This window comes from Carcharhinus amblyrhynchos, chromosome 19 (assembly GCF_965287045.1).
Source record: "Carcharhinus amblyrhynchos chromosome 19, sCarAmb.v2.hapA, whole genome shotgun sequence".
NCBI classification, from domain to species: Eukaryota; Metazoa; Chordata; class Chondrichthyes; order Carcharhiniformes; family Carcharhinidae; genus Carcharhinus; species Carcharhinus amblyrhynchos.
In genome coordinates this window covers 30,774,078-30,794,429 of record NC_137342.1, presented here as the reverse complement: position 1 = coordinate 30,794,429, position 20,352 = coordinate 30,774,078, and the positions used below count along the sequence as shown (strand labels likewise).

Below are 20,352 nucleotides of genomic sequence, written 5' to 3'. Positions count from 1 at the left end.
GAGACCATCATATCCCAAAATATGCTCCTAATGATTTATATTGTGTGTCTTATCTGATTTCACAATTATTAATGGATCAAACCTCTATTTTAATGTATTTCAGTGACTATTTCCACCAGCACATACTTTGATGGTTTACTGGTAACTGGTCTCTACACATCGACAAGCATCCAAGCCCCACAAAGTGTCAGTGGTCCCGGTTCATTTGGTCTTGGTAAGTTTCACTACCCTTTAAACTTAAATTGTTTCTCGTTCAAGATCAAAAATAAACTTTAATTGAAATGTTAATATATGATTGGAAAAGAAAGGGAACATAGTGCAAAGTGGTTTGCATCCCATAGCTGTATTTGCAAACAATTACCACAATGATTATTTCTCTGATTCCATTCAATTTCAGAGTATGGGAGAGAGTAATTTGATTATTTCTTGTGCATTAAGGAGTACTAAGCTGTAATAAAGAAGAGGCTGCCTTACTGAAGTGTAACACCTCAAGCCAACATTGAAATCTTGTACACGATGGCGAGTTCTTTGCTGAAGTCATATTTCAATTTGGGGATATTGATAATGCATGCCACCATGTAACCTGGAAGCAGATCAACTCATACATGGATATGAGAAACAGTTTAAAATGAACCAGGAATGCCACTTCCTTCTCAATGCTACCCAGTTGTACAATGTCAAAAATTTGGAGTTGATTATGAGATGAAGTCTCATCCATTATTCATGCTTGGGATTCTTCATTGTTGACTCTCACTAGACTCAGCTGTGTACATACTAGAGAGAAAGCAGGATTTTACCTTCTCAGATATCAACCAACTCAAAACATTGGCCCTGTTTGTTGAGTTATCTATCAACTGCAAGGCATGGTGGCACAATGGCAAGCATTACTGCCTCACAGCACCAAGCACTGCTGCCTCACAGCACCAAGGACTCGAGTTTGATTCCTGGCTTGGCTTACTGTCTGTGTGGAGTCTACATGTTTCCCCCGTGTCTGTGTGAGTTTCCTCCGGGTGCTCCAGTTTCCTCCCACAGTCCGAGAGATGTGCTGGTTAGGTGCATTGACCATGCTAAGTTCTCCTTCAGTGTACTCGAACAGATGCTGGAATATGGCAACTAGGGGATAACTTTATTGCAGTGTTAATGCAAGCTTACTTATGACACTAATAAATAAACTTAAAAACATTGTCCCACTTTTATGACTGAAATGTATGACATGGATGTGAGGAAAAATAAATAAAATGCTCGAAATAGAAAGGTTCTGATCAAAAGGTCATTAGCTTGTTTCTCTCTGCACAAATGCTGCCTGACCTGCTGAGTATTTTCAGCATTTTCTGTTTTTCTATTAGATTTCCAGCATCTGCTTTAGGATGTGAAGTGCATTGATTTACATGTTGTTTCTAATTCCGGGTACCTAACTTAACTTTTCACATTTAATGGAAGTGTATTAATTATGCAAATTGGTTTTACAATTGCTATTCATGTGGCAGAAGAATAGATATCAATCATCACTGGGGAACATGAACTCCCATGGATGGAGTTATTGACCTCAGATATGATGTAATAAAGATGGGGAACTTCCAAATGGGGCAGGGGCAGCGGGCAGGAGGAGGTTGGTTTGGAGGGTGAGTCTCACTGACCTGTTCTCACGTGACCTTTTTCTGTTGGAGGTAATGTACCATGAAGGGAGATTGCAGAAGGGAAAGTGAATTGTAGAATCCCTGCAGTGCAGAAGGAAGTCATTCAGCTCATCGAGTCTGCGCCGACCACAATCCCACCCAGGCCCTATTCCCATAACCCTGCTATCCCCTGACATTAGGGTCAATTTAGCATGGCCCTATTTACCTGCTAATCCCCTGACACTGGGGTCAATTTAGCATGGCCAATCAATTTAACTCGCACATCTTTGGAATGTGGGAGGAAACCTGAGCACCTGGAGGAAACCCACGTGCAGACTCCACACAGACAGTGACCTGAGGCTGGAATTGAACCCAGGTCCCTGGCACTGTGAAGCAGCAGTACCAACCACTGTGTCACCGTGCTGCCACTTTCCCTGCTGGTTAGGTGCATTGGCCATGCTAAGTTACCCTGCTTATCCCCTGACACTAGTTGACATCTATTCGGGTACACAGAGGGAAAACGTATCATGGCCAATGCACCTAACCTGCAAGGAAAATTGGGAGGGAACATTTTAAAAAACCTTCCTTTTAGAAAGATTGAGCCAATCAGATATGTACGTGATAGCAGATTGGATCGATTTTTCCTTTTTCATTGTCAAGTAACAAGAATGTAATTTATGTAAACTTTTGTTTTGCATGTTTGATGTTTATTTTAAAAGTACTTAATTCAGAACTCTTACTTTGTCTAACATGTGCTATCACTTAATAATGACTGGAGAAATTACATTTTTTCCTCACACTACAGTGATGAAAGGTGCCCATAAGACACATGCTTACTGAAAACCTTCATGTTGTTCAGGAGGGCTGAGTTAAAACTGTTTAAATCTTAATGTGGCATAATGTTGAGGAGGTGGGGGAGGAGGGAAGGGCACAGCTCCAGTCATGACACATGGTAATCAATTAAATACATACATCTTTGAAATAAAGAATTTGATTTATTGTTGATTACCATTTTGGGGCTAGTGAGAGGACAAGGTAAAAGAAAAATTGCCAAGAGAAAATACTGGCTGCTTGCAATTCCCATCTGAATGCCAGTGATTGTTTATTTACAGTAATTCATTTTCATAGTTAATATGTTTGAAAACACCTTGCCGCAGGGAACATGTCTCTCATGCTGCAATATTCATTCTCTCAGCTACATATTTACTAGCCATAGGCTAGGGTAGCTGCAAATGAATACATTTAGACAGCTAGCCATGTCATTTCTGTGTAAGGTAGTTCTTTCATTAAAAAAATTAGCTTTACAGAACATGCAAGTGTGACACTTGAAACATTTTGGCTTGTATTGTCTCTGTGTAGTTCAACAGTAGTGCACATTTGCTATTCCTGCACGGCATGGAAGCATCATAATTACTGTGATTCTTTAATCTCTGACCTATATAAAAAAAATGTTCTAGCTGCTAACATATATAGTACTCAATCAGCTTTTTATATTAAGTATTGTCAGACTCTTCAGGAAAGGAATGGTTACAAACACACTGTGAAATCAGTCCCGTTTCAAAGATGATTGAATTTTGTTGTGTGCATTAGTATTTCAGTAATTACATGCTAGTTATATATCCCAATCACTCTTCAGGCAAATGCACTTTGGAACCACAATTCATTCCTGCACTAAAATCAATCACAGCTGACAGCCCCCTTTTAATTAAGTGCGCACTTCAAAGACATCTATTTGGCTATCCAAGTACTGAACCGTGGTTATTGATTCCAGAAAATTCTAAGGTCTTCAGAACTGATATTATCACATCTCAATGTTCAATTGTAACATTTGTCTGCATGTTACTAACACTACAGTGCAGAATGACAGATTAACATGAATCTATTACTTCCGTAAAAAGGAATGGAAAATATCCCAAGCATGTGGTAGGCTAAATCTCCTGGGAAGACCCAGTGTTGATTAGCTGCAAAATGTCTGCGATTTGGTTTTATTATTTGTAATGATTTTTTTTTAAATTGGGTCTACTAATAGGAAACTGTGTCATCTGGACTGATCAGTATGCATATTGTTCATTTGATTTCCTGAACTTTCCAAACCTTGGAAATGAAATCACACAAAAAGGGAAACTAAATCCAGCAAGCTTGATCCTTCCATAATTTAATCTATAATTTACTCTGTCAACCGCGCCCGGTTTAAGATACCAACATTTGCTGACATCCATGCATTATATGTATTTACCTTTGAAATAACTATGAGGTAGTTGTTAATCAGTAAAAAGGAAAAATGTTTTGTTTACTTAAAACTGATTGGGTTTAAATGGGTTAGTTGTATACACCAACAGCAATTTGCATTTATTAACACCTTTAACATAGAGGAACATCCTGCAGTGTATCACAGGAGTGTAATCTGCCAAAAGTTCAGCTGTAATGAATTATAGCTCTTAGGTGCGTTAATAAAAATCATTCTTGCACTTAAAAATTGAATATTGAAGTCTATTTATGTGCACTGGAGAAGAGCAAACTACTGAGGCTATTTGCAGAAAAGTTCCAAATTCAGAATTAAGTGTATGAAGAGCTACATAGGATAGTTGCAAATTAAAGTCAGTAGTTAAAAGACTACAAGCCTCTGTGATACGCACAATTAGTTGTATTGTTTATAAAACTTGTGCTACACATGCACTTTATTCCAGTGAGAATCTTATCTTGTATATATAATGGTGATAAAGTAATCTCCATCTGTTCAAAGCTGGAATTGAAGACAGAGAGCTGATTAAAGCCAGAAGCAACTACTAAGTACAAGAAAATGAATAATACAGGAATAATTAGTCAAAGTCTAACTTAAATCATTGCACATGGGGATGCGATGGCCTAGTGGTACTATCACTAGACTACTAATCCAGAAGCTCAGCTAATGTTCTGGAGATCTGGGTTCCAAACCCACCACAGCAGATGGTGGAATTTGAATTCAATAAAAAAATCTGGAATTAAAAATCTACTTATGACCATGAAACCATTGTTGATTGTCAGAAAAACCCATCTGGTTCACTAATTTCCTTTAGGGAAGGAAATCCGCCATCCTTACCTGGTCTGACAAGCCACAACAATGTGGTTGACCCTTAACTGCCCTCTGCCACTCAGTTGTATCAATCAAGGGCAACTAGGGATGGGCAAGAAATGCTGGCCAGCTACTGATGCCCATGTCTCATGAATGAATAAATAAAATGGAAGAAACCTAGTTTTCTTTTTTAACAAAGTAAAACTATATGACTGAAATCTATCACAAAACTGCTTTACTTAATTTGGCTGTTAGTATTCATGACCATTGTATAGACCATCACATCACATATTTCCTTTACAATAACTAACAGCTATCAGTGTCCAAGATAAAAGCTGAGGACATTGAAATTGCATCTTTAATGGAATGAAACACACTCCTTGGCCAATTTCAACAGAGCAGAATTGTAAACAATATGTATTTAATTCAAATAATCCCACAATACACACCTTAAATGCACTAGAAGGACAAAGGACATTGTAGAAATGAATGAAATGTAACAAATTGTAGCAGCATCACCAATAGATTACAGAGGGATGAATTTTTAAGTTAGGGTTGAACAAATACATAACTGATAAATTGGGCTGTGGGTGACTGTAGATCATATATGAACAGCATTTGGATAGTACATGCAGTCTGCATCAGGTTATATGTTGCCTAATGTTAGTACATGACACTCAAATTGTTTAAGTGACATAAAATTGCAGTATGTTTTATCCTGTTGTAGAATATATAATGAACTGGTTTGATTCTGTTTATATGTCACTTTGCAATCAGTCTTCAATCAGAAACTCAAAAGTAAACGTAGAACATTTTTAAAACCCGAATACCAATTCTGAGAGTAATGGTACAATTGATCTTACCTGCAGAGATGTGAACATCTATTTAACTCTGTCCTTTACTTAGTATTCCTCAGGGCTTTCGATTTATGCTGAGAGTATTTGTCAAACAGATGATATATGAGGACAATCTGACAGAATGTTAAATGTTAATATATGCAGCATTCTTGCTTTACAAAATCACTTTTAAAACTATTGGAGAATTTTGCACCAAACTACTTAAATAAAACACTTCTTTTTCTTTTTGAGAATTCTGCTTTTAAAAGGATTTCTCACTGGCTCCACACATTCTCAGACTTAATTAAATATTTGCTACTAACAACTTATGTAGTGATAAAATCATTTTTGCAAGTACCAGCATCTAATGTTGAAATTGATATTTAACACTTGCAGACTTAATAATTGAATTCTAATAACTTCCACGTTGATTTTTTAAAAAGTTTTATTTCATCTTTCCAAAACATGAATACTTTTTTAGTGGTTGTATTTTGTCATAGCTATGGTGGTAAAACTGCCAGCATTTATCATCATTACTTCTCTGAAACTGACAGTAACCTCTGGAGTCCGTATATGCACAGCTAAACATGGAAATCCAGAATTTGCTGTCAGTGATTCAACAATTTCCCACAAGGCGCTGTATTGAAGGCCTTCCAGACCCCAATCAATTTTATATCACAGTACTGATGAGACCCTTTTACACTATTAGTCTTGTTGTAAAGACTCTTGAAGAAGTCACACCTTGTTGAATGAAGAGTAACTCATTTTTAACAGCGTTTTACTATTGAACAACTGTGTCCTTAGAAAATTTTACACTTTGAAATCTCAAATTTCTCTATAATGGTGAAGTTTATTTCAGTTTCTACTTTAGTATCATGTGTATATTCCATATGTTTATTTTTCTCTTTGTAAAATTGAATCAAAAATGAAGGATAATCAATGGTTTTTACTTTCTAAAAACTCTGTGTGTCAAAATACTTCATTGTGATTGGCTACTTGATGAAACATCCCTGAAGATGCCCTCAACTTGACGGTAAATTCAGACTGTCTTTAAGAAAGAGAAAATCCACAGAAATTCCTAGGTATTTGTGGGAAGCTCTTCTTGAAGATCATAGCAAATCCAGACAGTTCACTGCTGACTGTGAAATCCAGCCCACTACTTTTTTGAATGAATATTTCAGCAATAACAGACAGAATTTTTCAGAATTAATCTCAGCCAAAATGGCACCACCATCTGTAGTAGCGTAACACGGATGGTAAAGGAGCTTTTTTATTGAGCCATGGCTCCTGCCTCCAGGGTCCTGTGTCCAGTCAGAGAAGGCAAGTGAGATGATGTGTCCATTCTCTCAAGGGAAGGAATTCCGGTTGAAGGATCCATGAACTTAGTTACAAAGGCTCACCAACTCTTGATTTTTGAGGCTACAACAACTACAGGAAGAGAGAGGTGCCCTGGTAAGACTGCCTGCACGTCCCATCTGCCCACACAGCTGATGATCCAGACTCTCCACAGATGCTGTCAGATCTGCTGAGATCTTCCAGCATTTTCTGTTTTTGCCTCAGGAGGGCATGATAGGTAAGTGGCACAGCACTTTAAGGTGCCAAGTCCCACACTTTGATTTTCAAAATATTCTCCAGGACATCAGTGCTCAGGATAATACATCTCACTGTTCTACTAATTTCTTCTCTCTACAGGAATCCCATACCTTCATTTCAGTAACCAAGACTCTCACTCGTCCTATTACCTGCTTGCACCCATGCCTCACAGTCACCCTCCATAAATTGTACACACACACTCTCTCCCCCCTTGGTTTTCAGCAAATCAACACTTATGCATGAAGGTTTGGTAAACCCAGATAGTTCACTTGCACAATGTGCCTTAAGAATTTTGCCAGTCACATTTGTTGTTTAATATCAAACCTGGTTTTTGTTGAACATTGAGGACCACTCCCACTCAAAGGTTTTGTTCTTCCCTCAATGAAACATGTTCAAGAATGTTGCCCATGTGGCATTTTACTCCATCCCTGCCTTCCAAGGCCTGATGTTCTTTGAAATATCTCATGCAGAAGTGATTCCAAATGGTAACCATTGAGGTGATAAAAGCAGTTAGCAATCTGAATATTTTTGTCCAAAGTAACTGCCAAAAGCCATTGCTGACACTTGGTTCTGTGAAGAGAGTGATTTTTTTTGCTAATTTGGCCAGAGTTTCATCTACTGATGTCATCAGGTAGATTTTGTGCTCTGCTGACTTCTTTAATTCACAGATTCTAATTGAGCTATGAAGCTTTAGTGCTTTGACCATTCCAGATACCACTTCAGTGGTATTGTTACTGGAGAGATAACCCCTTCGTGTTACATCTGTTCAATCTCACTTGTGACTTTTTCCAAAAGTGGGTAATGGACCCCCCTTGCCATGAAGAGCTATCAAGGCTGAGCATCCTCCCTTAGGGTTACATGATAATCCATCTTTAGCTTTCCTCAGCATAAAAATAAAGATGGAAATTCATTTTTGAATATATTACTGAACTGCTCATTAGCAATTTCATCAACATTTTAAATCAGCCTCAACTGCAGGCATCTTCTTTTGCTAAGTAATGATGATTCTTGGTTCTGTATAGCATATAGAGGTTCAATAATTTCTTTATTCTTATATTTTAATCTTGCCAAGTGTTGGCCTATTACATTCAGTGCAGTCTCTCCTGAACTGTGCAACTGAATGAGGCCTGCTTGTAATGTAATATTTTTAAGCCACTTTACTTCATCAGATAAAATTGAAATACCTGCTCCAGTATCTAGCTTGAATGTGGGATGACCATCAACTTCTAATTTAATGCTCAAACAATAATTTTCTGTTTCATTAAGTTCTCCTAAAAAGGTGGTTGTGTTTTCCTGTATTCTTTCATTTTGTGGCTTTGACTTAGTCTTGTTAATTTTTCTTTCCACTCTAAACAACTTGTGTTTTAGATTGGCAGGCAATTTTAAAAATGTCCTAATTTTCTACAATTGTGGCACTCTGCTCTTCATGCTGGACATTCTTCCTGCTTGTACAGGGTTTTCTTGCCATGCTAAGAGCACTTTAAGATGGCAGTTGTTGCTCTTTTTTCCAATTTTGTGGTCTTTTGCTTCACTGCATTTTCTCATTTTTGCCTGACATGTCGAAAGGCTTCACTCATCTTTTCCCAAAGGACATCACTTTCCCTGCAACCAACTACTATCTTTAGCTTCCTAAGCTTAGTCTGTTGTAAAAAGAGGCAAATCTTCCCTCATTTGCAAGAGATCTGATAGGGTTTCATCTAAAACACTAACTGCTATACAATTGTGTATTAATTCATCCTGAGGACCCACAGTCACAATTCTCTTTAAGTCTGTACAGGTCATTTCCCCCTGACTAAGTTTTGCTTGATCAGTGTTCAAAGACTTTTGAACATGAGCTTGAAGTCTCATTGACTTCTTGGGGGAATTTTTCAGTCCAGCCCACCATGGGAATCATAATGGGCGGGGGTTGTGGACCACGCAAAGGTCAGTTGATCTCGGGCAGGATTTTCCAGTTTTGGGGTGAGCATGGCCGAAAAATCCAAACCCCCTGTCTTCCTGCAATCATCTGCAAAGTCCCTACTTCGTAGAATAAGTACTGACCTGATCTCCTTGTTCCTTCTTATGCAAATCTGAAGCGGTTCTATATCTGGAGAGTCTCTTTTTCCAACTTCCTAGTGTTAAGCTGTTGTGAGCTTAAGCATTTCGGAACAGTTCTGGGACTGGCAATCGAGACTCCATACATATCTTAATCTCTGGATCTTCTGCTGCTTCAATGAGCTGGGTTTTAGATTGTGACCTGCACTCACTGTTGTCTGGACTCAGGGTCTGTGTGTCTGCCCATGATGTTCAGTGCTCCAAACTCAGGTGAGTCTTCAATCCTTTTTCTTCATATTGTCCTTTTCCCAAGGGTTTGCAGATCTTTCAGATCTGCCATCTTCTCCTGGAGTTTTTCTGGTCTTTATGCTCATTCACTGCCAATATGTTTTGTCTTGCGGTCAAGTACGATATGGGGTTTCTTTAGGATTTACCCTGTTACTCTAAGAATGCTACCATAGGCTGTTATTCATAACAACAATTTATTTACAGGTCTTGCACATCTCCATACTCTATACAAGGTTGTACTTCTGCTTTCCACCAGATCATGTGATGTTGCATCATAGTTACATCAGTGTCAAGTGCTCCTGTTGTTAATGCTTTACTCTACAGGTAGAATAGAGATGGAGTGACCCTTCAGTATAAAGGCCTTTTTTCAGGAGGCTGCAGGTGTCAGTAGCAGCCTGCTGTTAAAAACCCTGCGACACAATGCTCAAATATGATGGAGAAGTTGATGAGCTGTTAACCTTATGTTGGGAACCTTGCCTCCCTTGAACTGAATCACGGTGTCCATCCCCTCTGCCTTGTAGACTAGCATGTGACTAAAGAGAAGGTAGCTGGTGCTGCTGGAAGTGGGTACCTGGCTGGGATATCCAGAACTGAAGTTTAAGTATCTTAACTCACCTCCAAACAGATCTAAGGGGACCCAAGAAGCCCAACGAGAACTGGAGGAACAGCTCCTCGTCTTACAACTTGGGCGCTTTATAGCTTTCCACTCTGAACGTTGAGTTCAACAACTTCAGAGTATGAACTTCCTCCCCAACTTCAACCCATTTTCATTTATTTCATGTTTTTCTTTTCACCTCATTCATCCATTTTTGTCACTTTTTAGTCTTACTTTTGTTGTTGCACTTCTGAAATCCTGCTCTCCATCCTGACTGCAGACCTTCCTCCCCCACCCCCACCCAGGGCCAACTGCCACATTCTGAGGTAATCCCCAAATAATCTGTACCTTTGTTCTGACATTCCTGCGTTCCAATCATTTAGTGGACGCTTATAGCACCTTTCTCAGCCTATATCATCACCATTTACATTCCTTTGTCCAATTACTCACACACACACACACACACACACACACACACACACACACACACACACATACCCTCATAGTATAAATCTTGTCTGATTTTCTTTGCCTTCAACTCTGATGAAGGGTCATCCTGACTCGAAACGTTGGCTCTATACTTTCTCCACAGATGCTATCAGACCCGCTGAGTTTCCCCAGCAATTTTTGTTTTTGTTTCAGATTCCAGCATCCACAGTATTTTACCTTTATCTTAGATCCAAGGGACTGCCCCCTTCTCCTTCGATATTCCCTCATCCAGCAGGGTGAAACCCAGCAGAGAGGACAGGATAATGTCAGGATCCTGACCCAATGGCATCTTTAGCAGACAGACAGTATTTTTGGAAGACTTGGTTTGTGTGTCCTTGTGTGCATTACACTCAAACCTGTCTCCACTTGCTTGGGAATACTCCCCCCACCAATGCTCTGAACTTGAGGCAATGCTATGTGGCAGGAACCTGATCTATACCTTTTGCATGCGTGGAAGATCTGTAACATTAACACATTCTTCATAAGTTTTACACAAAATTAATGAAGCCTCAGAGTTTTATGTTATGCGCTATTACAGAAATGAAATTGGTAATTCACTCTCAGAACCAACCATCTGAGGTAAATTTGTTCCTTCCAAACTTAAATTGTAATGGCATTTCATTAACATTTCCTGACCAAGTTCACTGTTTCTGTGCAAACTAGGTTTGCTCACAATTGCTGTGAGACATTTTAGATAGTGATAATGTGGTGATGATGGTGGGGTGGAATTGGGGGAGGTGTATCTGAGATTCATGATTCCCACAAGAGTTAATGCCTGAAAGCAAACAGATGGTTGTCTATCAAGGCCTCGCTCTCTATGTCCTCATTATAACAGTTGGCGTGTTTTTAAAAGGCCTTTCTCTGTCTTGTCTGTATCAAATACCCTTTGAACCAATGCATTATTTTGCAAGTCAGCAACCGGCATATATATTTAAAAATGAATTATCTTGCAGAATTCACCCAGCTGATGATATTTCATGCACTGTTAATTAGAACACTTTAAACTGCTGCTGCTTTTAGAAATGTGAGACAGATGTGCTTGAAGGGACTGATAGTTTACTCTCTTTGGGGTTCAATGAAAGTAATTGAACTTAAAACACAACCACTTATCACATGTAAAGATGCATAACACATCAAAGTATCCAGATTCTTCTCACTAACGTCTCCTTGAATTTTGCTAGCTCAAGATATTTTAACATTAGTGTTTTGTCTGGCCAATTGTATCATTTAACGTGGGATATAAACTTCATGTTCACTTCAGATTACCAATAATATTTGGAGCAAATTCAGTTATGAGTGGCCGGAAATTATGAAGCTATGCCTCTAATCTAGTTTCTCTCTCTCCTAAAAGGGGTTAATTCTGTGCATTTCTGCAGGTACCCTCCAGTCTCTTACCCTACTGGCTGGTTTTATTATAAAATGAAAGTGACCCATTTCCTTGATTTAACTAATAATGTTGTTCCTTTGATAGCAAGGCACTTGTTTTATTTCATTATATGATTGGCAGCGTTTCATATTTTTCAGAGCATGCATTGTAAACGCCTGTTTTCTTGTTAATTGCTTCCACAAATAAAATATTTCTTAAGTTTCTCAGAGAATTTCTACATTGCAGGATTTAACAGAAGTGTTGGTTTTGACACTTGAGAAGTTAAAAACAGGAGTTAGGAACAGGATAACAGTTCTTTTGAAATGTGTTGCTTATTCCAAATGGGAGGCATTTTTTACATTAAAGTAGTGCTGCTAAATCTTGATGTTGCATCCCACACAAATCAGTGGCACTCCATGCAATGGAAGTTTACTCTTTTCAGTTGACAGCAACTGATATCGCTTCTCGGCCATTTGGCTAACATCAAGCGTGAGATCTGGTGAATTGCTTGTTCGTATTAGCTTGGGCCTAGTGTGCATCTTTTGAGGGGCCCATGAATTTGATTCAATTTTAGTTTGAATTGATTTTTGGAGCAAGCAAGGAGATAGCATGGGGTTGGTCCCATCCACTCTGCGCACTGACTCTGTAATCTGAGAATTTCAACTTCTGCCTTGTTTGCTAAATGATGTGGATATGCCGGCGTTTTTACGTTGTTTGCTAAACACACTCATTGAGCCAGTTCTGTTGGAGGGATAGGCATTATTTACTGCTTTATGCCTTCCAGTATTTGCTGATTTTTATGCTGCTTGTTAGTTTTTAATTGTAATTAAAAATATTAGTTATTTTCACCAGTAAACCTTTCATTTGTGTGATTTACTTTTATTAGAAGGATTGTGAGAAACAATATTGCATTCAATAAGCAGATTATGTGAAGGTTACTACGGTGAACCCCACAGGAACACAGTTTACAAAATGTACATATTATAGACTGAAAGGTCCAGTTTACAGCTCTTGATTAGTCTCCATGCTTTTGCTGTCAGCTATCATGTTGCAAAATTGTAACATGATTTATTTGCTATTGTAGTAACCTGAGGCACCTTGATGTGGCAAGATTGAGAAGAGACATGTACAATGAAGGGTTTAACAGTACAACCATACAGTTTTAATCCCAACAATGCCCTGACTCCACCTGCAGCCTCCCAGCCTCGGGGATGCTTGCCCTCACTCTCTATGGGCTCAGGTTTGCGCACTGGCACGCCATTCTGGCCTGGTCACGTAGTCCATTAAAGAGGCCACACTACCACAATTATGAATTCAAGCACAGAGGAAATTCATCCTCATTCCCCCTACAAGTGATCATTACTGAAAAGTGCTGATATATGGATTTTGGGCAAAGATGGGATCAGGATAATGTCAGTTTAAAAATTTCATTATAGTGTCTGTTAATGTTACAATGAGAATGCTGGCATGGTATCCAGTGGTGTAACAACATCAGTGTGAACTAGCTGCATTAACACAGACAGCTAGCATTTTTGGAGGCCTTGGTTAGTATGCCCTCGTATGTGCTGACTTTCAGCAGGGACCAAACCCTTGCCCATGTATCATTAGCACCTATCTCCTGGCACTCCTGAATGAATTGATTGAAATCATTGCACATTTTTGGTCAAAATATTCATCAGATCATAAATTCCCACCCACCACTGCAGCAACATCAATCGCAAAGCAGGAGTACCAGGAGTTATGAGATCTGGAGTGTTCTTTGGACATGAGAGAGGGGATAAATAAGAGATAGTACTTTAGATGATGGAGTAGCCAGGAACAACATTTTTGAAGGAGCAAAATGAGAGCCTAAGAGTAGCCCACTAAGGAGGGAGGAGGTGAGAGCAGCACTTTTGTAAGGGGAATAAAGCAGTAAAAGATGCGACTTTGAGAAAGAAGCTGATGCTTCATGGTAGACACTGTCATTGATGGTTAGGAAGAAAGGAGATTTCTAACATTAACCAGGAAGAGGCAATAAAAAGGAGAATGCATTATGAATGGAAGAGGATTTTGGAAGGAAATATAGTGGCAACTTAAATTTGAGAAGAAGAATACCAGCTTGAACTCTGAGAAGATAGAAAGTAGAAAGTTTCTGTGGACAGGACATGGGTATTTGATGAGTTACAATGCTTTCTTTTCTTTCATAGGCCATGGGCATCAGTGACACAGCCAGCATTTGTTACCCATCCCAAATTGAGCTTGAGAAAGTGCTTGTGAGCCACCTTCTTGAACCATTGCAGTCCGTGTAGTGTAATAGGACGGCATGGTAGCACAGTGGTTAGCACTGCTGCTTCACAGCTCCAGGAACCTGGGTTCGATTCCTGGCTTGGGTCATTGTTTGTGTGGAGTTTGCACATTCTCCTCGTGTCTGCGTGGGATTCCTCCGGGTGCTCCGGTTTCCTCCCACAGTCCAAAGATGTGCGGGTTAGGTTGATTGGCCTTGCTAAAAATTATCCCTTAGAGTCGTGAGATGTGTAGGTTAGAGCGATTAGTGCGTAAATATGTAGGGATATGGGAGTAGGGTTTGGGTGGATTTATGGTCGGTGCAGATTTGATGGGCCGAATGGCCTCCTTCTGCACTATAGGGTTTCTATGATTCTACTAATTGACAGTGCTGGTAGGAAGGGAGTTCCAAGATTTTGATCTTGTGACAATAGAGAGGGGATAAATGGTCTCTGTGACGCGAGCAGATGTGGCTTAGAAGTGTGTAAGTAACTGTTGAGGACACTGGGGCCTCAACAGTAACTGTTGGGGAAGCTGATTGATTACTTGAAGACCTAACTGTCACTTAATTCTTTCCTCTTGGTAAATCAAAAATCCAATTATTGCAAAGTATACAAATACTTAAAATTTTCCGAAATGTCCCTTTTTAATGCAAAAAATCTACATTTCCCATGGAAGCATTGCCCTTTCAACATTAAAAAATGCAAAGCTGTTGTTCATTATGTGTTCCAAAATACTCAAATGCACCAAATAAAATGTCAAAATCACCCTAAAATATAAAGATAAACGCAAAACACTCTGGATGCTGGAATCTGAAACAAAAACAGAAAAATGCTGGAAAATCTCAGTAGGTCTGACAGCATCTGTGGAGAGAGAATAGAACCAATGTTTCAAGTTGACCTTTCATCAAAGCCAAAATATAAAGCTTTGACTATTCCCCTTAAACTCTTCTACTCTATATTGTTTTATTTCAAACACTATAAGTGAAGGAAATTTGGGGCACATACCACATAAGTTATAAGCACATAACCCATTTCAGAATCAATGTTCTCACTCAGTGGTATAACAATCAGTGTTATGCATAATTAGCGTAGTAGAAGGATCTGGTACATACAGGGTTAATGTGGGACTGAATACAGAACTGCCCTCACAGTGGTGTAAGAAGGCACATAACCTAGAGCCAGTGTGATGTTGGCCAGAAATGTGATAAGACCAAAGATAGAGAAGCTCCAGACTTGAACCCTTTTACCATATAGTTGTATATAGTTAAAAGCAATTGGTAAACCCTTGCATGGAAGACTATGACGATTTCTTTAACAGACACATTTTGCAACGAACACTATCCCAACAGTTAAGGGTATTTTCGAAGTGAGAGTTTTGTTTTACAGGTGGGGTGGGTCTGTTTCAGCTTTTTTAAAAAAAATTGTTCCTTACATTTTTCTTATTTCATAGAAATCATAGAAACCCTACAGTACAGAAAGAGGCCATTTGGCCCATCGAGTCTGCACCAACCACAATCCCACCCAGGCCCTACCCCCATATCCCCACATATTTTACCCACTAATCCCTCTAACCTATGCATCTCAGGACACTAAGGGCAATTTTTAGCATGGCCAATCAACCTAACCCGCACATCTTTTGACTGTGGGAGGAAACCAGAGCACACGGAGGGAACCCACACAGACACAAAGAGAATGTACAAACTCTACACAGACAGTGACCCAAGCGGGAATCAAACCCAGGTCCCTGGAGCTGTGAAGCAGCAGTACTAACCACTGTGCTACCATGCTGCCCATTTCTGTATTGGTTATGCATAACAGTGGAAATACTGCTAGATTGTTTGATGTTACAATGGAAATACTGATTAGGTGTCTCATGATGTTGCAAATATTAACAGGGTGACCCACGGTGACACTGTTAAAATAGTAACAGGTGGCTTAACATGTTGCCACAGCAACACCTGCAGAGAACTTGTAGTGTTACTATGGAAATAGTAACTGGATTCCAATGATTTTTTTATGGAAAGACTCATGGGGAATCTGATTATGTCTCAAAGAGTACTACAACCAGCACAAAAAGCACCTTAGCTATAAGGCATCTTCGTTAGTTTTACCAAGCAGAGGGAAAAGCTGGATGTTGTCAGAAAGGGATTTAAAAATGCTTAAAAGTGGAGCTAAAAGCAGAGTCAAAAAGAGTGGACTATTAGTGACTTTTGATAAAGAAAGGGAGTTGCTAAGACTGAGGGGGATACAGATGACAACAGTATAATGACTAAAAGATCAACCTGTTAAAAGCAAGGTATTCCAAATCCAGAAGGGAAACTTAGAATGTGTGCTCCCAACTATGCTTTACAATTTGGTACAATGTGAGGAATGACATGAAGATGTCCCAGGTGTTTTTGTGATGATTTTAAACAAAATAAATGTTTATTAAAACTAAAACATAACAGGAAAGTAAACTAGAAATACACTTAACTAACTTAATGGCAATACACTGCTGCCAAATGTCTCTGGCCATTACCACTGGTAGGAGCCTCCAGTCTCACTGACAGTGACCATTCTGCTGCGGTTCCCCAGTGGCGGATGGAAAACATATTGACAGCAGCAGAGCTGGAAGATCCCACCGCCAACCAATGTCAAGCTGCCTCTGCCACACGTAAAACATGCCACAGCGGGGCGGGGGATGTGGAAAATCCCATTCTTTAAATATATCCAGTTCCAAATCCCTTTAGTTTATAAGAACATAAGAAATAGGAGCAGGAGTAGGCCATCTAGCCCTTCGAGCCTGCCCCGCCATTCAATAAGATCATGGCTGATCTGTCGCTGCTCAGTTCCACTTTCCCGCTTTCTCCCCATAACCCTTAATCCCCTCTCTCATCAAAAACCCATCAACCCGCGTCTTAAAAATATTTAGCGAGGCAGCCTCCACCAGTTCAACGGGCAGAGAATTCCAGAGATTCACCACCCTTTGAGTGAAGAAGTTCCTCCTCAACTCCGTTCTAAACTGCCCCCCTTTTATCTTAAGGCTGTGCCCCCTAGTCCTACTGTCCTTTCTGAGCGGGAAGAGTCTCTCTACCTCTATCCTATCCATCCCATTCATCATCTTATACGTCTCAATGAGATCTCCGCTCATTCTTCTAAACTCTAACGAGTACAAGCCCAGTTTATTCAGCCTCTCCTCATAGCTCAACCCCCTCAACTCCGGTATCAGCCTAGTAAACCTCCTCTGCACTCCCTCCAAGGCCAAAATATCTTTGCGCAGGTGCGGCGCCCAAAACTGCACACAGTACTCCAGCTGCGGCCTCACCAATGCCCTATACAGCTGCAGTTTATTAACTCCTGAGCTAAACCTCACCAAGCAACATCCCATAGGTTCCAAAACTATGGGCAAAATCCAGTAATAGTTACCACACCTGTATTTTTTGGAATTGCTTTCAACTTGGGATAGAACAACTGGTTTTTCGAGCTGGCTTTGCTCTAAACACTGGGCCTGATTTTACCATTTTCATTCTAAGTGCTGAATCTGGGTGTAACTTTGACTCCTACAGGGGAGAATATTTTAAATGTGACTCTTTGTTTTCCTTATAGTGTCAGTTTCGAATTAGTTGTGATGATTGATTCCTGCAAGGTTCAATCAGAATAAAAAAACTGAAACATTATCAATTGTATAGCCTCTATATCACTTATAAAGACATTATTAATGTCTTAAACATTCTTACTATAGCTGGTCGGACTTCAAACTCTTTTCTTGGCTTATATGCCCCCTCTCAATGTATATCTTTGCTCAAGATTATATATCCAGCTCTTAAAATATTATCATAGAAATAGTACCATCAAAGGTAACTCTCAGCAGGGCAAACACTGTTTTAATATTGTCAAATAATTTTAGTGCAGTGTTAGGTAGGTTTTAACTGGTCTAAATACATCAATGGTGGAAAGAACTTTAATTTATTTAGCACTTACCAAAACTCCAGAATTTAATCAGCTACTTTTATTGCATAGCCTTTGTTGTTTTGTAGGAATTGCAGCAGCTAATTTCTGTACAGCTAGAGTCTTACAATCTGTACATGACCAGGTAATATGTTTAGGGACATTGGTCGAGGGATGAACACTCCTTTCTTTGAATAATGCCATAGAATCTTTTAACCACCTGAATGGTAGAGATGACTTCTTGATAGGAAATTCTGACTGAGGTATTAGCCTTGGATCAATGACAGCACTGAGTAAAGAGGAGGTGGATTCATAGAAACATAGAAGATAGGAGGAGGAGGCCATTTGGCCCTTCGAGTCTGCTCCACCATTTGTTACGATCATGGCTGATCATCCAACTCAATAGCCTGATCCCGTTTTCTCACTATAATTTTTGACCCCACTTGCCCCAAGTGCTATTTCCAGCTGCCTCTTGAATATATTCAATGTTTTGGCATCAACTACTTCCTGTAGTAATGAATTTCACAGGCTCACCACTCTTTGGATGAAGAAATGTCTCCTCACCTCTGTCCTAAATGGTCTACCCTGAATCCTTAGATTGTGACCCCTGGTTCTGGACTCCCCCACCGTCAGGAATATCCTCCCTGCATCCACCCTATCTAGTCCTGTTAGAATTTTATAAATCTCTATGAAATCCCCCCTCATTCGTCTGAACTCCAGCGAAAACAATCCTAACCTAATCAATCTCTCCTCCTACATCAGCCCTGCCATCCCTGGAATCAGCCTGATAATGCCCTCCCTTGAAAGCAAGAACATCCTTCCTCAGAAAAGGAGACCAAAACTGCACACAATAGGTGTGGCCTTACCAAGGCCCTGTCTGGTATAATTGCAATAACGCATCCCTGTCCTTGTACATGAAACTTCTCACAATGAAGGGCAAAATACCATTTGCCTTCTTTACTGCCTGCTGCACCAGCATGCTTACCTTCAATGACTGGTGCATAAGGATACCAGGTCCTGCTACATAATCCCCTCCACCAATTTACAGCCATTCAGGTAGTAATCTGCCTTCTTGTTTTTGCTTCCAAAGTGAATAACCTCACATTTATGCAAATTATACTACATTTGCCATTGATTTGCCCACTCATCCAACCTGTCCAGATCATGCTGAAGGATCTCTGCATCCTTGTCACAGTTCACCCTCCCACCTAACTTGGTATCACCTGAAAACTTTGAGATGTTACATTTCATTCCCCCATCCAAATCATTAATATATTGTGAAGCTGGAGTCCCAGCACCAATCCCTTTGGCATCCCACTAGTTATTGCCTGCTAATTTGGAAAGCACCCATTAAAACTCTTTGTTTCCTCTCTGTCAAGAGTTTTCTATCCATCTTGATACACTTCTCCCAATCCCATGCACTTTAATCTTGCACAATAATCTCTTGTGCGGGACTTTGTCAAATGCTTTCTGAAAGTCCAAATATACCACATCGGCTGGCTCTCCCCCTTATCAACTCTACTAGTTACGTCTTCAAAGTATCCCAACAGATTTGTCAAGCATGATTTCCCCTTCATAAATCCATGCTGACTCTGTCTGATCCTGCCACTGCTTTCTAAATGCTCTTCTATAAAGTCCTCAATATGGGTTCAAGAATTTTCCCCACTACCAACGTTAAGCATACTGGTCTGGTCTGTTTTCTCTCTGCCTCCCTTTCTGAATGTTGGAGTGACATTAGCTACCCTCCAGTTTGCAGGGACAGTTCCAGATTCAATCTCCATTCCAGGGATTTGAGCGCATAATCTCGGATGTTACTTCAGTGCTGGGGGTGTGCTGCATTGATAAAAGTGCCATCTTTTGGAGGAGATGTTAATCCAAGGACTCGTTTGCCACCTGAAGTAACCCTTAAGGAAGTTCTTTGTGTACCTGGCCACAATTCTCCTTTCAACCAATATTAACCTGTAAAGAAAAATTGGCCATTTAACTAATTGCAATTTGTGGAATCTTTTTGTGTTCTGATTGGTTGTTGTGCTTGCTTATGTTACAACAGAAGCAGTCCATGTTCAAATGCAACAAGATCGGGATGATATTCAGGTTTGGGCTGACAAGTGACAAGTAACATTCGCGCCACACAAATGCCAGACAATGACCATTACCAATAACAGACACTCTAACCACCGCCCCTTGACATTCAATGGTGTTACCATCACTGAATTCCCCCACTGTCAACATCCTTGGGGTTATCATTGACTAGAAACTCAATAGCTCATAAAGACAGTGGCTACAAGAGCA

General features: G+C 39.8%; 1 protein-coding gene across 1 annotated transcript in view; it reads left to right on the top strand.

The window, feature by feature from the left end:
• Positions 1-20,352, top strand: part of reln (reelin) — a 318,770-nt gene that overhangs the window by 26,222 nt on the left and 272,196 nt on the right. The window contains exon 2 of the mRNA XM_080207461.1: positions 104-214. Coding sequence (XP_080063587.1) covers positions 104-214 — 111 coding nt within the window. The remainder of the gene's footprint in view (positions 1-103; positions 215-20,352) is intronic.